Source organism: Erythrolamprus reginae, chromosome 2, assembly GCF_031021105.1.
Source record: "Erythrolamprus reginae isolate rEryReg1 chromosome 2, rEryReg1.hap1, whole genome shotgun sequence".
Lineage (NCBI taxonomy): Eukaryota > Metazoa > Chordata > Lepidosauria > Squamata > Dipsadidae > Erythrolamprus > Erythrolamprus reginae.
In genome coordinates this window covers 805,248-821,373 of record NC_091951.1, presented here as the reverse complement: position 1 = coordinate 821,373, position 16,126 = coordinate 805,248, and the positions used below count along the sequence as shown (strand labels likewise).

General features: G+C 44.2%; 2 protein-coding genes across 2 annotated transcripts; one reads left to right on the top strand and one right to left on the bottom strand.

Annotated features, from left to right (window-relative positions):
* Positions 1-525: 525 nt before the first annotated feature.
* LOC139158396 (zinc finger protein 202-like) lies at positions 526-4,542 on the bottom strand. The gene is made up of 4 exons (XM_070735704.1): positions 4,512-4,542; positions 3,235-3,599; positions 1,796-1,910; positions 526-545 (listed from the first exon to the last, which is right to left on the bottom strand). The coding sequence occupies exons 1-4, from the start codon at positions 4,540-4,542 to the stop codon at positions 526-528; spliced, it is 531 nt and encodes a 176-aa protein (XP_070591805.1).
* Positions 4,018-15,800, top strand: LOC139162915 (zinc finger protein 3-like). Its single transcript, XM_070743821.1, has 6 exons — positions 4,018-4,649; positions 5,004-5,607; positions 6,542-6,656; positions 6,757-6,824; positions 9,191-9,320; positions 13,737-15,800. The coding sequence occupies exons 2-6, from the start codon at positions 5,194-5,196 to the stop codon at positions 14,762-14,764; spliced, it is 1,755 nt and encodes a 584-aa protein (XP_070599922.1). The 5' UTR covers positions 4,018-4,649; positions 5,004-5,193; the 3' UTR covers positions 14,765-15,800.
* Positions 15,801-16,126: the final 326 nt, after the last annotated feature.

The following is a 16,126-nucleotide window of genomic DNA, read 5'->3' as shown; positions in this document are numbered from 1 at the left end:
TGTGGTCTCACCAGCACTCTATATAGCAGGATCACAATCTCCCTCTTCCTGCTTGTTATACCTCTAGCTATGCAGCCAAGCATCCTACTTGCTTTCCCTACCACCTGACTGCACTGCTCACCCATTTTGAGACTCTTTCCCTGGATCCCGCCAAATGACATTATTTAGTTGATGGGACCCGGAGAAGGCCCACTCTGTGAGACCTAACCGGTCGCTGGGATTCGTGCGGCAGAAGGCGGTCCTGGAGATATTCTGGTCCGGTGCCATGAAGGGCATGAGTCCCGTTTTCTGCACAGCCACCTCCTCCCTCCAGCGGGATTGGACTGAGGAGGAGCTGCCCCTCAATGGGGAGGTGTGTCCTCCAGTAGGAGGGGTTCTTCCCCATTTTTGCAACCCCTATGGCAGCACCTGCGCTAACCTCCTTCTCTCACTTCTTTTCCTCTCTTTTCCTCTCTCATTTTTTCTCTCCATCTCTGTCTCACTTGTTTCTCAACTGACCTGTTGCTCTGTCTATAACTGATTGATCTAGTAGTCCAAGCCATTGGCTGAAAGGAAGAAAACAAAGAGAAAATTCCCTGGGAAAGTCTCAGGGACCACCTTCTGCCGCACAAATCCCACAGAGTTGGCCTTCTCTGGGTCTCTTTGATGAAACAATATCACCTTGCGGGACCCAGGGGAAGAGCCTTCTCTGTGGCGGCCTCGACCCTCTGGAATCAACTCCCCCCGGAGATTAGAACTGCCCCCACCCTCCTTGCCTTTCGCAAACTTCTCAAAACCCACTTCTGTTGTCAGGCGTGGGGGAATTGATTCCCCTGGGCCGTTCCGCTTTATGTATGGTCTGTATGAGATGTATGATTGTTTTTCATACTAAGGGTCTTAAATCTGTTTTTTAATTTTTGGATTTGTATTGTTACTTTTTGTAAGCCGCTCCAAGTCTCCGGAGAGGGGCAGCATACAAATCTAATAATAAAAAAATAAAATAAAAAATAATAAAATAAAATAATAAAAAAATAAATAAATAAATAAATAAAATAAAGTAAGTCATTTCTCAGCCTTTGCAAATTGGGAATCTCTTAATCTCTTAATCAAGGCGCAACTCAGAGGACTGGAAATTATTTCGTAGTCGAAAGTACCCTGATTACATGCTCAACACAGCCATTCCCTCTAGATTTTAACAGTCTGCTTTATTTATTTTTAATGATTGCTTATTTTTGAAGTATAGGTTTTTTAAAATGTGGCTTTTTAAAAATGTGGCAATGCGAGTCTTCAGTTATTTTTCACGAGCCTTGCACAATTCTGAGTCAAAGAATTACCAATACCTAAATAAATAATGGGTCTCTCGCAGTTCCTACCACTGTGATATATTTATTCTTAGCTCTTGAAGGACTTTTTAAAACCTGCTTCTTTTAAACTCTAAAGTTGGAAGAAGACCTAGCAGAAGAAGACAACCAGAGGAAGCTCTGCTGGCTAAAAGGAACTTGAACCTGCTGTTCTGCTCTCCATGTTGTGGGAGAACACAAAAATAATCTGGGCCAAACAAGGGGGTGAAATGGAAGGAGAGAGCCCTCTGCACACCCGCTTCACTTCCTGAGAGGAGAATAGGAATCTCATAGCTTTTCCCTTTCTTACTTGATTTGGAGGTTCAACCGCTGTTTGATCTCCGTCACAATAACCAGAAAGCTTCATTCTTTGTCTCTCTGTAAGGAATAAATAATTTCAAAATGCATAATTAACAAAATAGGAGAAGAGAGAGAGAGAGGTAGGACAGATGGGTCATCGGAGGATCTTCCATTACCTTCTGTGGTGTCCTGACGTGGATCTTCCGAAGGGATCCTCCAGGAAATTGGTTCCTCAGGGGGATTTGATGGATTCCTCTTTCCCTCAGGATCTCTCATCTCCACAGTGCAGAACTTCAAACAGGAGGAAGGGGGGGAAAAGAGGCAGAATTAAGGTCTATCACTTGACTCTCTATACACTTCAATCTTTTTCTCTAACCTTGTTATCACAGTTTGCATTGGTTGCCGATCAATTTCCGGTCACAATTCAAAGTGTTGGTTATGACCTATAAAGTCCTTCATGGCACTGGGCCAGAATATCTCTGGGACTTCCTTCTGCCGCACGAATCCCAGCGACCGATTAGGTCCCACAGAGTTGGCCTTCTCCGGGTCCCGTCGATGAAACAATGTCGTTTGGCGGGCCCCAGGGGAAGAGCCTTCTCTGTGGCGGCCCTGATCCTCTGGAATCAACTCCCCCTAGAGATTAGAATTTTCCCCACCCTCCTTGCCTTTCGTAAACTCCTCAAAACCCACCTTTGTCATCAGGCATGGGGGAACTGAGACATCTCCCCTGGGCCTATTCAATTTATGCATGGTATGTTTGTATGTATGTCTGCTTAATAAAGGAGTTTTTAAAATACTTTAAATTGTAAATTATTAGATTTGTCATGAACTGTTTTATTGTGTTGTGAGCCGCCCCGAGTCTACGGAGAGGGGCGGCATACAAATCTAATAAATAATAATAATAAATAAATAATAATAATAATAATAATTTTCGTTTCCCTTTTGCTTGGTAGAAAATCAAGATTCCTGCGAACTGTTCCAAATGATCGATGCTATATAAGTATAAATTTATATATAGATCGATGTTATATAAATATAAATTTATATATAGATCGATGCTATATAAGTATAAATTTATATATAAATATAAATTTATATATTTATGTGGAGAGGGGCGGCATACAAATATAATAAATTATTATTATTATATGCATGGAATGTATATAATACATAATAATAATAATAATAATAATAATAATAATAATAATAATAATCTGGAAAGACTCAGCGTAATAGACTTAGAAGCCACAAAAATAGCTACTCAGGAGAGAAACCATATAAATGTTTGGCATTTGGAAAATGTTTCAGAACAAGAATGCAATTAACTAGCCATAAAAGCGATTCACACAGGGGAGAAACTGTATGAATGCATAGATTGTGGAAAGACCTTTGCTCAAAGAAGTAATCACACAAAATAAAGTGGATTCTTATATTCTTAAAATCGGAACACAACCTCAAATCCCCCAACATCCATCCGTGAGGTTGGGTGAGAAAACGGAACAATGTCCTACAAGAATTGGAGAACTGCCACAAGTGATGAACGCCAGAGAAGTTTGGGAAGGAGGGGTGAAGTGTGACTTCTCTATTCTCTTCTGAGCTCCCTAAAGTGTCTCACCTGCAACTGGACCTGCTCCTTCTGCTCCTCTGCCTGGCTCAGGAGGAGGCCTTCCACCAGGGCCACCGCCTGGGAGCTGGTCTCTGCTCCACACTCCCGCACCCAGCCCTCCATCTCTGGGGGAAGAAGGGACAGGAGATGCTCCAGAACCACCAGGTCCAGCATCTGGGCTTTGGTGTGTTTCTCTGGCCTCAGCCATCGCCTGCACAAGTCGTGGAGTCGGCTGCAAAGTCCTCGGGGACCCTCGGCCTCCCGGTATTGGATGGAGTTCCAGGGCTGAACCTCTGAAGGGAGGATGGGTTCTTCCTCCAGGATCTTCTGCCCGGGTCTTGTCCAGAGCTTCCCCCCCTTCCCAGGCTGAGCGGCTGCAGGGCCTTTTCCGCTTCCCCCCTTTGCAACAGGTGGGGTCTCCATCCTTTCTCTGTCCTGCAGAGCAACTCCAAAGGGGTCCAAGGACTCTTGTGGGTCTCCAGACGCCTTTTCCTTCACGGGACCATTTCTGGGAACACAGGACGGATCCCTCCAGGTGATCCCGCTCTTTTCTTCTTCCCCCAGGAGAAAATGGGGCCTTGCAAAGACCCCAAATGGCTTCCGGTTTCTGTCTCTGAGGTGGAAGGAAAAACAAAGGCCAAGGTTTAGGAAGTAGAATTTAGGTACCGAAGAGCCTACACTCAATCTGGCCGGAGTCCCAAGTGGCTCATCGCATCGTAAGGGTTAAGGACAGCGAGTGCCGCGTCCTAGAGCGGCAATTGTTTGTGATGTCACCTCCTTCTCTACCTCCTCTAGAAAGCCAGCCGTGACGTTCGTCGACCGCTGGGCCAATGGGGAAGCGCCTGGAGTTCCCTTCTCTTGGTCGAGGGCGCCCCCTGGCGGATTTGGGATAAAGTGCTAGGATCGTCAGAAAGAGCGGGAAAGAGGAGGAGCCAAGGAAAGGAGCGAAAGGAGGAGTTTCAGAAAGGAGGAGAGTGACCTCCATTGATTGGGGGAGGGGCCACCCAGGAATTAATGGGGGGGGGGTTTGAGAGAGAGAGAAAGCGCCCAAATAATCCTCAGTTCAGCTCAGGGACCTCCACAAAGTCATGGGAAACAGCGCCCCCTCCAGGCAGGGTCCAGTGGGTGAGGCAAAAGGCAGGGCAGACTCCCCTCCAGGGATGACGTGAAACCCCCGTTTGAGCGGTTTCCTTTTCTTTCCTCAGAAGAGGGGGCTCCCTCGGCCAACGGACGGGAACTCCAGCCGCTCCCTATTGCTCCGCTAGAGGGCGAACGTCACGGCTGACTTTGTAAAGGAGGCGGCGGAGGAAGTGACATCACTGAGCCTTGCCTCTCTAGGAAGCCGCGCTTGCTCTCTTTAACCCCTGGGGCTCCGCAGGAGGCGGAGAGAGAGTCTGGCGGGAGGACATCCGGACGTTCCCCGGGTGAGCGGGGGGGGGGGGGCTATTCCCGGGACCCATGCTCCCCAGCCGCACTCTCCCTGCAGGGGGATGAGCCGGAATGGGGGGAGGGGAGAGTGGTCGTTGAGGAAACCCAGCAGGAGAGGAGAGCTGGGCGAGGAGGAGGCCGGATTCGCACCAGGCTCCAAGAGGGCCCGATCCTGTCTCTGCAGAGAAGCAAAGCGGCCTCTGCAGCTGCCTCCTTCCCGGCCCTGCTCGGGGGACCTGGGCCCTGCGCTGGGCTGAGCCTCTTGGGGCTCCGGGCAGGTTGGGTGAAGGTCGCTCAGGGGCTGAATTCCACCTTCTCATTCTGGGCCTTTGTTTTTCCTTCCACCTCAGAGACAGAAACCGGAAGCCATTTGTGGTCTTTGCAAGGCCCCATTTTCTCCTGGGGGAAGAAGAAAAGAGCGGAATCACCTGGAGGGATCCGTCCTGTGTTCCCAGAAATGGTCCCGTGAAGGAAAAGGCCTCTGGAGACCCATAAGAGTCCTTGGACCCCTTTGGAGTTGCTCTGCAGGACAGAGGAAGGATGGAGACCCCACCTGATGCAAAGGGGGGAAGCGGAAAAGGCCCTGCAGCCGCTCAGCCTGGGAAGGGGGGGAAGCTCTGGACTAGACCCGGGCAGAAGATCCTGGAGGAAGAATCCATCCTCCCTTCAGAAGTTCAGCCCTGGAACCTCATCCATTACCGCGAGGCTGAGGGACCCCGAGGACTTTGCAGCCAACTCCACGACTTTTGCAGGGGATGGCTGAAACCAGAAAAGCACACCAAAGCCCAGATGCTGGACCTGGTGGTTCTGGAGCATCTCCTGTTCCTTCTGCCCCCAGAGATGGAGGGCTGGGTGCGGGAGTGTGGAGCAGAGACCAGCTCCCAGGCGGTGGCCCTGGCGGAAGGCCTCCTCCTGAGCCAGGCGGAGGAGCAGAAGGAGCAGGTCCACTTGCAGGTGAGACACTTTTGGGAGCTCAGAAGGAAATAGGGAACATACGTGAATACAACACCCCACCTTCCCAAACTTCTCTGGTGTTCATAATACTGTATATCTATTAATTCCTGTAGGACATTGTTCCATTGTTTTCTCACTCAACCACACTGATGGATATTGGGGGCTTTGAGGTTGTGTTCCAAATACAGTAATACCTCGTGTTACGAAGTTAATTGGTTCCGGAAGTAGGTTCGTAAGGCGAAAAGTTTGTAAGACGAAACATTGTTTCCCATAGGAAACAATGTAAAAGAGATTAATGCGTGCAAGGGGGGGGGAAATCCCAAAATGGCGCTCCGCCGAGAAGCAGCTGGGGGGCTTCTCTGCGTTCTCCCGAACGCTGAACCTGGAAGTTCGGGTTCCAGAGGCCGCCGAGGAGCGCCTGGCTGTTTCAGAAGGTTACAGCCGGGCAGCGCCGCCCAGCGGAGTGCCGTTTCTACAATCGGCAGCGGCGTTTTTGGCCGATCTGGAGGCTGGAAAGGAGGTGGGGAATCCCAATAGGGAATTCCATGGGCGGAGCTTTGACGTCACAAAGATGTCCTTCCTGGAGGCCATGTTTTGCCGCCTGGCTGTAACCTTTTGAAACAGCCAGGCGCTTCTCGGTGGCCTCCGGAACCCAAACCCGAACTTCCGGGTTCGGCGTTCAGGAGAACGCCGAGAAGCCCCCCGGCTGTTTCAGAAGGTGACAGCCAGGCGGCGGCGCCCAGCGCAGCGCCATTTTGCGATCTGCGGTGGGTTCGTAAGCCGAAAAAAGTTTGTAAGAAGAGGCAAAAAATTTCCGAACCCGGGGATCGTATCACGAGAGGTTCGTATCACGAGGTACCACTGTATAAGAATCCACTTTATTTTGTGTAACATACATTAATTCTGCTGCTTTTTTCCTTCCTCCTATTTGAAGTGTTCCACTGTGGCGACCAGAGATCTTGAGGGAAAGAAGAACCCATCAAATCCCCCTCAGGAGCCATTTTTCTGGAGGATCCCTTGGGAAGATCAAAGTCAAGACATCTCAGAAGGTATTGGAAGATCCTTTCTTATCTTCACTCTCTCCTCTTCTATAGAATATCTCCTTCTAATTTCTTAATTATGCATTTTGAAATAATGTATTCCTTACAGAGAAACAAAGAATGAATCTTTCTGGTTATTGTGACGGAGATCAAACAGCGGTTGGACCTCCAAATCAAGTAAGAAAGGGAAAAGTTATGAGATTTGTATTCTCCCTTCGTAAAGTGGGTGTGCAGAGTGCTCTCTGCTTCCATTTTCTTCCCTTGTTTGGCCAGGATTATGTTTGTGTTTTTCCGCAAACACGGAGAGTAGAATAGCAGGTTCAAGTTCCTGGAAAAGACAAGACAAGATCGAACTTTCCCGCTTTGCAAAGGCTGAGAAGTGACTCCCCTGGGGAATTCTCAAGACATTATGAAGCAGTACTAATACTTAATGTCGTCTTGATTCTATCCCTCTTGATGCAGCATAGGACTCTGTTGTTTCTTTTGTTTTGCAAATGCAGCATAGAAACATAGAAGACTGACGGCAGAAAAAGACCTCATGGTCCATCTAGTCTGCCCTTATACATACTGCTGACTCATGTTTTAGTGGTTGTCCACTGGGACCCCAAGATCCTTCTTGCACTAACTACTGTTGAGCCAGGTGTCACCTATTCTATGCCAATGCATTTATTTATTTATTTATTTATTTATTTATTTATTTATCTATCTATTTTTATTTATTTATTTATTTATTTATTTTATTTATTTTATTTATTTTATTTATTTTATTTATTTTATTTATTATTTATTATTTATTTATTTATTATTTTATTTATTTAATTTATTTATTTTGATTATTTATTTTGATTATTTATTTATTTATATTTAGTTTTTATTTATTTATTTTTATATATTTATATATATATTTTAATTCGTTTATTTTTATTTATTTATTTATTTATTTTATTTTTATTTTATTTTTATATTTTATTTATTTATTTATTTTTATTTGTATTTATTTTTGTTTGTTTGATTGATTGATTTTTATACCGCCCTTCTCCTTAGACTCAGGGCAGCTTACAACATGTTAGCAATAGCACTTTTTAAAGAGAGCTAGGCTATTGTCCCCACAATCCGGGTCCTCATTTGACCCACCTCGGAAGGATGGAAGGCTGAGTCAACCTTGAGCCGGTGATGAGATTTGAACCACTAACCTTCAGATCTACAAGTCAGCTTCAGTGGCCTGCAGTACAGCACTCTACCTGCTGCGCCACCCCGGTTCATTTTACAGTGTTCCCTCGATTTTTGCGGGTCCGAACTTCGCGAATAGCCTATACCACGTTTTTTTTAAAAAAATATTAATTAAAAAATTAAATATTAAATTAATTAATTAAATATTAATTTAAAAAATACTTCGCGGTTTTTTTCCTATACCACGGATTTTCCCACCCGATGATGTCATACGTCATCGCCAAACTAATAATTTTTGCAAATAAATAACAAAAAAAATATTATTGTTAATGAATAATTATATTTATAAATATCAGGATCACTGTCTTATTCAATGGTGAGTACCAGTAATAATGGCGAATAAATGGTTGTTAAGGGAATGGGAAATGGTAATTTAGGGATTTAAAGTGTTAAGGGAAAACTTGGGATACTGTTCATAGCCAAAAATAGTGTATTTACTTCCGCATCTCTACTTCGCGGAAATTCAACTTTTGCGGGCGGTCTCGGAACTCATCCCCCACGAAAATCGAGGGAACACTGTACATAGAAGTCTGACGGCAGAAAAAGACCTCATGGTCCATCTAGTCTGCCCTTATACTATTTCCTGTATTTTATCTTACAATGGATGTATATTTAAATTCAGTTACTGTGGATTTACCAACCATGTCTGCTGGAAGTTTGTTCCAAGGATCTACTACTCTTTCAGTAAAAAAATATTTTCTCATGTTGCTTTTGATCTTTCCCCCAACTAACCTCAGATTGTGTCCCCTTGTTCTTGTGTTCACTTTCCTATTAAAAACACTTCCCTCCTGGACCTTATTTAACCCTTTCACATATTTAAATGTTTCGACCATGTCCCCCCTTTTCCTTCTGTCCTCCAGACTCTACAGATGGAGTCCATGAAGTCTTTCCTGATACATTTTATGCTTAAGACCTTCCACCATTCTTGTAGCCCGTCTTTGGACCCGTTCAATTTTGTCAATATCTTTCTGTAGGTGAGGTCTCCGGAACTGGACACAGTATTATTCCAAACGTGGTCTCACCAGAGCTCTATGGGGTTTTTTGGTTTTTCTTTCCTAAATGTAGAACTTTATATTTCTCACTGTTGCTTTCATTTTGTTAGATGTTGCCCAATATGTTGTATATCTCGAGCTGGAGTGTTACGTTGAGATTTGTTTCTGACTGGGAGAACCAATCAGAACATACGTTATACCTGTCGATTTAGTCTTGTCTGCAAATTTGATGAGTTCCCCTTCAGTCTTCTTGCACAAATCATTGATGAAGATAAACAGATCTTGTGAATCCTCCCGTTCTGTTCTTGTTCCCGTGTTCAGGAGAGTCCTGTGTCCTTCGAGGAGGTGGCTGTGTCTTTCTCTGAGGAGGAATGGTCTCAGCTGGATCCTGACCAGAAAGCGCTGCATTCGGAAGTCATGCTGGAAAACCACAGGAATGTGGTCTCTCTGGGTAAGAGTGTGACACCAATCAGAGTTCATGAAGACAGATTATAGTTAGTTCTTTATTTAAACAACCAATATTATGAGACATCATCTCCTACGAGGGAGAAGGAAAGGATCTGGCCTTCTGGTGCTCCAAGGAAGGAAAGAGTCAATGTCTCGTTGCTTAGATGCTTTCTGTGCCATTTCACATCTGTATTTTTCCATATCTCTGAATTTATCTGGCCAAAGAGCCCTCGCAAGCCAATGAGACTTTAGGGCAGCAAAATAGCCATTCTTGAAGCCTCCCAACCTTTGCGAGAAGAGCATTTACAAGCCAACGGGAGGCTTCAGCAAGTGAGTTCACTTCAGGGTCTGATCACTGAGGTCAAGGGACAGGCCAAGTGGCCTCTCGCCCCCCTATAAGGTCACTGTGGAGCCGCTACTGCGAGGTATACCAGAGAAGAAGGTTCTTGTTTCAAAATTGTTTCCGTTCTCACAGGTCTCTGCTTAAATTAGCTCACCCCAATAAAGTTTTCTCCTAATTCCCCATTGGATGGTTCTCCTGATTTTTATGAAATTCAATGGTGAAAAAAGTAAGGCAAGAAAAACGGCATGCAAATCTAATAAATTATTATTATTATTATTATTATTATTATTATTATTATTATTATTATTATTATGTCAGTACAACACGGCAAACAAGATCACTGTGCTGGATTTCGTATTTCATCCCCTGTCGGGCGCTTCCCAAGCACCTAGGACTGCCTGATGTAGCGGCGAATTATGTCTGCCGATCCCAGTAAAGCAGCCTTTGGCAATTGACAGATGGAGATTTTGACAATTCCGATGGTTTTCAAATGTCTGCTGAGATCCTTTGGCCCTGCGCCCAGCGTGCCAAGTACCATTGGGACCACTTTCACTGGCTTATTTATTTGTTTGTTTGTTAGTTTGTTGATTGATTGATTGATTGGATTTGTATGCCGCCAGAGTCGTTGCAGCTCGATTTTTAGATCTTCGTATTTCACTAATTTCTCTAGCTGCTTCTCCTCAATTCTGCTGTCTCCTGGGATTGCGGTGTCGATGACCCATACTTTCTTTTTCTCCACAATCAGGATGTCTGGTGTGTTATGCTTCAGAATTTGGTCAGTCGGAAGTCTTGCCCTGAGTCTTCGGAGAGGGGCGGCATACAAATCTAATAAATAATAATAATAATAATTATTATTATTATTATTATTATTATTAAAATGCACAGGTACAGTATATGTGGTACCGTGTTCATAGTAGTAACTGTGAGAGGGACCTTGGAGTCCTAGTAGACAACCATTTAAATATGAGCCAGCCGTGGGCAGCAGCTGCCAAAAAAGCCAACACAGTTCTAGGCTGCATCAACAGAGGGAGAGAATCAAGATCACGTGAAGTGTTAATACCACTTTATAAGGCCTTGGTTAGGCCACACTTGGAATGCTGCCATTCAGTTTTGGTCATCACGATGCAAAAAGGACGTTGACACTCGAGAAAGAGTGCAGAGAAGGGCAACAAGGATGATTAGGGGATTGGGAGCTAAAACATATGAAGAATGGTTGCAGGAACTGGGTAGGTCTAGTTTAATGGGAAAAAAAGGAATAGGGGAGATATGATAGATTGGTATTAATTTGGGGGGGGGGAGTGGGCCTTTTAGCTGATTGGTTGGAGGCTAACTGGGGAGGTGGAACACCCAGGGTTGACTCTGTTTTCTCTGAAATAGCCATGTCGAAGGGTGTGGGATGCTGATTATTATTTATTTATTTATTTATTTGTTAAATTTGTATGGCGCCCCTCTCCGTAGACTCCGGTGACCTATTGCCCAGGGCAAATGAGTGGAGGGATGTCACTTGAGGAGATAAGTGGGGGTGGGGGCATAATCACCCAAGGAGAAATGAAGAGACAGAGACAAAGAGTCCCATCCGGCCCCTGAGGGTAGGACAAGAAGCAATGGGTGGAAACTAATCCAGGAGAGAAGCAACTTAGAATTAAGGGGAAACTGCCTGAAAAATTAATCAGAAAATTGCAAATGCTTCCAACGCTGGAGGTTTTAAGAGGATGTTGAATAACCATTTCTCTGAAGTGACGTAGGGTTTTCTACCTAAAAAGGTAAAAGATCTCCAAGGTCCCTTTCAACTCTGTTACTCTATTATTTTCCTTAACTCAAAATTGACCAAGTGAAATTTTATACAGTGATACCTCGTCTTACAAACCCCTCGTCATACAAACTTTTCGAGATACAAACCCGGGGTTTAAGATTTTTTTGCCTCTTCTTCCAAACTATTTTCACCTTACAAACGGACTTCCGTTGCCAGCGAAGCGCCCGTTTTTGCGCTGCTGGGATTCCCCTGAGGCTCCCCTCCATGGGAATCACCACCTCCGGACTTCTGTGTTTTTGCGATGCTGCAGGGGAATCCCAGTAGGGGAATCCCAGCAGCGCAAAAACGGGCGCTTCGCTGGCAATGGAAGTCCGGAGGTGGGGTTTCCCATGGAGGGGAGCCTCTGGGGAATACCAGCAGCTCAAAAACAGGCGCTTTGGCTGGCAAATGGGTGAGTTTTGGGCTTGCATGCATTGATCACTTTTCCATTGATTCCTATGGGAAACATTGTTTCATCTTACAAACATTTCATAGAAACATAGAAGACTGACGGCAGAAAAAGACCTCATGGTCCATCTCGTCTGCCCTTATACTATTTATTATTATTTTTAATTATTATTTATTAGATTTGTATGCCACCCCTCTCCGTAGACTCGGGGCGGCTCACAACAATAACAAGAACAATGTAAAAAACAAATCTAATAATTTAAAAAGCACTAAAAACCCCATTATTAAAAGCAAACACACACACAAACATTCCATGTATAAACTGTATAGGCCCAGGGGAGATGTGTCAGTTCCCCCATGCCTGACAACAGAGATGGGTCTTAAGAACTTTACGAAAGGCAAGGAGGGTGGGGGCAACTCTGATATCTGGGGGGAATTGGTTCCAAAGGGTCGGGGCCGCCACAGAGAAGGCTCTTCCCCTGGGTCCCGCCAAACGACATTGTTTAGTTGACGGGACCCGGAAAAGGCCAACTCTGTGGAACCTAACTGGTCGCTGGGATTCGTGCGGCAGAAGGCGGTCCCGGAGATATTCTGGTCCGGTGCCATGAAGGGCTTTATAGGTCATAACCAACACTTTGAATTGTGACTGGAAACTGATTGGCAACCAATGCAGACTGCGGAGTGTTGGTGTGACATGGGCATATTTAGGAAAGCCCATGACTGCTCTTGCAGCTGCATTCTGCACGATCTGAAGTTTCCGAACACTTTTCAAAGGTCGCCCCATGTAGAGAGCGTTACAGTAGTCGAGCCTCGAGGTGATCAGGGCATGAGTGACTGTGAGCAATGACTCCCAGTCCAAATACATTTCCTGTATTTTATCTTGCAATGGATATATGTTTATCCCAGGCATGTTTAAATTCAGTTACTGTGGATTTACCAACTACAGTACGTCTGCTGGAAGTTTCTTCCAAGGATCTACTACTCTTTCAGTAAAATAATATTTTCTCATGTTGCTTTTGATCTTTCCCCCAACTAACTTCAGATTGTGTCCCCTTGTTCTTGGGTTCACTTTCCTATTAAAAACACTTCCCTCCTGGACCTTATTTAACCCTTTAATATATTTAAATGTTTCGATCATGTCCCCCCTTTTCCTTCTGTCCTCCAGACTAGACAGATGGAGTTCATGAAGTCTTTCCTGATACGTTTGATGCTTAAGACCTTCCACCATTCTTGTAGCCCGTCTTTGGACCCGTTCAATTTTGTCAATATCTTTTTGTAGGTGAGGTCTCCAGAACTGGACACAGTATTCCACATGTGGTCTCACCAGCGCTCTATATAAGGGGATCACAATCTCCCTCTTCCTGCTTGTTATACCTCTAGCTATGCAGCCAAGCATCCTACTTGCTTTTCCTACTGCCCGACCACACTGCTCACCCCTTTTGAGACTGTCAGAAATCACGACCCCTAAATCCTTCTCTTGTGAAGTTTTTGCTAACACAGAACCTCAGATTGAGGATTCCTTTTCCCCAAGTGCATTGTTTTACATTTGGAAACATTAAACTGCAGTTTCCATTGCTTTGGCCATTTATCTAGTAAAGTTTCACCTTACAAACCTCGTCCCGGAACCAATTAAGTTTGTAAGACGAGGTATCACTGTATAGATAATTGTAAAGAAGGAGGTGTTTTCTAGTTATTTTCAAAGCTTTCGTGAATCATGAATAAAGAAATCATCATGTCTACATCACACCCCTGTAAGCATGCAAACATAAAGACCTAATGGCATATTGGAGAATTCAGAAGGAGATTCACTTGACTTTCTATACTTTGGTCTTTTTCTCTAACCTTGTTATCACTTTCATTTCCCTTTTGCTTTGAAGGTCATAACGGGCAGGAGAATCAAAATTCCTGTGAACCGTTCCAAGTGATCAATGCCAAAAATGGAACCGAGAAGTTGGGAATTCGAAAGGAATGTGAAAGCCGTGAGAAAAACCAGTCAAAGAATTGGAATCCAGAAGGGCCATTTTCCACTGATGTTCCAATACAAGACTTTCTTACCCAACAAGAGGAACCATATAGCCTCCTTACATCTCAAAAAGTGATTGACACAAAAGAGAAGCCTTATAAATGTTTGGAATGTGGAGAATGTTTTAGAACAAGGAGACAACTTACTTCCCATGAAAGGATCCATTCTGGGGTGAAGCTGTACAAATGCATGGAGTGTGGCAACATGTTCAAAACACGCAGTATTCTTCTCTCCCATAAAAGGATCCACTCGGGAGTGAAACCCTACCAATGCATGGAGTGTGGAAAGACCTTTGCTTATAGAAGTAATCTTATTTCCCATAAAAGGATCCACTCGGGAGCGAAACCATATAAATGCATAGAGTGTGGAAAGACCTTTGCTCACAGGAGTACACTTACTTCACATGAAAGGATCCACACAGGGGAGAAGCCATATAAATGCATGGAGTGTGGAAAGACCTTTGCTCAAAGAGCTCATCTTACTTCCCATAAGATGATCCACACAGGGGAGAAGCCGTATAAATGCACGGAGTGTGGAAAGACCTTTGCTGAAAAACGTAACCTTATTTCCCATAAGATGATCCACACAGGGGAGAAACCCTATAAATGCATGGAGTGTGGAAAGACCTTTGCTCAAAAACGTAATCTTATTTCCCATAAGATGATCCACACAGGGGAAAAGCCATATAAATGCATGGAATGTGGAAAGAGTTTTACTCAAAATGGTTATCTTACTTCTCATAAAAGGATCCATGCTCGGGAGAAACTATATAGCAATAGCAATTCCCTTGTGACTTATACACCAGTTCAAAATGTTTTACCGAACTCTGAGCAGTTTGCAAAGTCAGCATGTCATCTCCAGCAATCTGGGTCCTCATTTTAGTGACCTCGGAAGTTGGAAGACTGAATCAACCATGAGCCAATGAGGATCAAGCTCCTGGCTATGGGCAATTAGCCTGCAGTATTGAAGTCTCACCACTGAGCCACCCTCTCTCTATAGGTTTGTGTGTGTATGCATACTGTGCCTTTCTGATCCAAATGAGAGAACGTTGAATCCAACAAAATGAAGTTTTATGTGGAAAAAAGTAAGATTTTACACCTGGGCAGGAAAAACAGATTACTGTATATGAACCCTGGCTCAAAAACAGTAATTGTGAGCAGGACCTTGGGAGTCCAAATAGATGATCACTTAAACGTGAGTCGCTTGTGTATCCCGCATCAGCCAAAAAAGCTAACATAATCCTCGATTGTATAAACAGCCACAGAGTCAAAATCATGTGAAATATTACTACCATTTTATAGAGCCTTAGTAAAGATCACACATGGAATACTGCATCCAGTTTTGGTCATTGTTGTACATACTCTTGATCAGTTGGAGGATCATGAAGATATTGAGGACTCAGATTCAGATAGTGTTTATGAAGTAGTGGGGGGCCCGGGGTTACAGGTAGTAGAAGAGGTGGGGGGCCAGCCACAGGATGGGGCTATGAGTTCAGGATCTAGTGAGGGAGAATCAGACGCTCGCTGGTTTAATCCTAAATTCAGAAGGATTCAGAAACGTAGAGAGCAAAGGTCTGGAAGAAGATATTGAGATGAATGGGTTAAATACTGTAGTGAGATAATTGGCATATCAGGGAACTAGTGAAGAAGAAGGGTGGAGTTTCAACATTGCCGAACAAAAGGATGTTGATTTTTTATGCCGCTCTCCAAGTAAGCTGAAAATTCTGTGTGATTAACTATCTGTCTGCTGTGTTTTAGTGAGCATGCTTTTACGAAATAAATCTTGTCTAGCAGAGCAGGAGAAGGAATGTAGGGAATGAAATTAAGAGAGATAACGGAGCTAGGAGAGATACGCCAGTATGAAATGTGTGTATAACCGGAAGAGAAGAGAATAAAACGGAGTTTCTTTGTTTATGAAATAATGTGTTTGATAAAAGTTATTTGCACTTGCTGAATTTCTACCAGAAACCAGAACAGTCATCACATTACAAAAATGAATTTTTGACTTGGAGAAAGTGCAAAGAGCTGCTAAAATGATTAAAGGCCTGAAGACTAAAACATGAAGAACAGTTGCAGTATTTGGGTTTGATTTGTCTACAGGAAAGAAGGATTAGGGCCGACATAATAGAATTCCATAGACTGTCACAAAGAGGAGGAGGTGGGGTCAATTTATTTTCGAGGAGGGCAGGAGAAGAAACAATACAGACTCAAACTCAACCCGGATAAGATGGAGTGGCTGTGGGTT

Excerpts from the sequence above, each read along its gene's own strand:
- LOC139158396 (XM_070735704.1), bottom strand. The coding sequence starts at position 4,542 with ATGTCACTTCCTCCGCCGCCTCCTTTACAAA. Across the intron at positions 1,911-3,234 it reads AGGAGCAGGTCCAGTTGCAG|TTCTGCACTGTGGAGATGAG; the intron begins GTGAGACACTTT and ends TCCTGTTTGAAG. Across the intron at positions 546-1,795 it reads ACGTCAGGACACCACAGAAG|CCAATGGCTTGGACTACTAG; the intron begins GTAATGGAAGAT and ends TCTTCCTTTCAG.
- LOC139162915 (XM_070743821.1), top strand. The coding sequence starts at position 5,194 with ATGGAGACCCCACCTGATGCAAAGGGGGGAAGCGGAAAAGGCCCTGCA. Across the intron at positions 6,657-6,756 it reads AAGTCAAGACATCTCAGAAG|AGAAACAAAGAATGAATCTT; the intron begins GTATTGGAAGAT and ends TATTCCTTACAG. Across the intron at positions 6,825-9,190 it reads CGGTTGGACCTCCAAATCAA|GAGAGTCCTGTGTCCTTCGA; the intron begins GTAAGAAAGGGA and ends TCCCGTGTTCAG.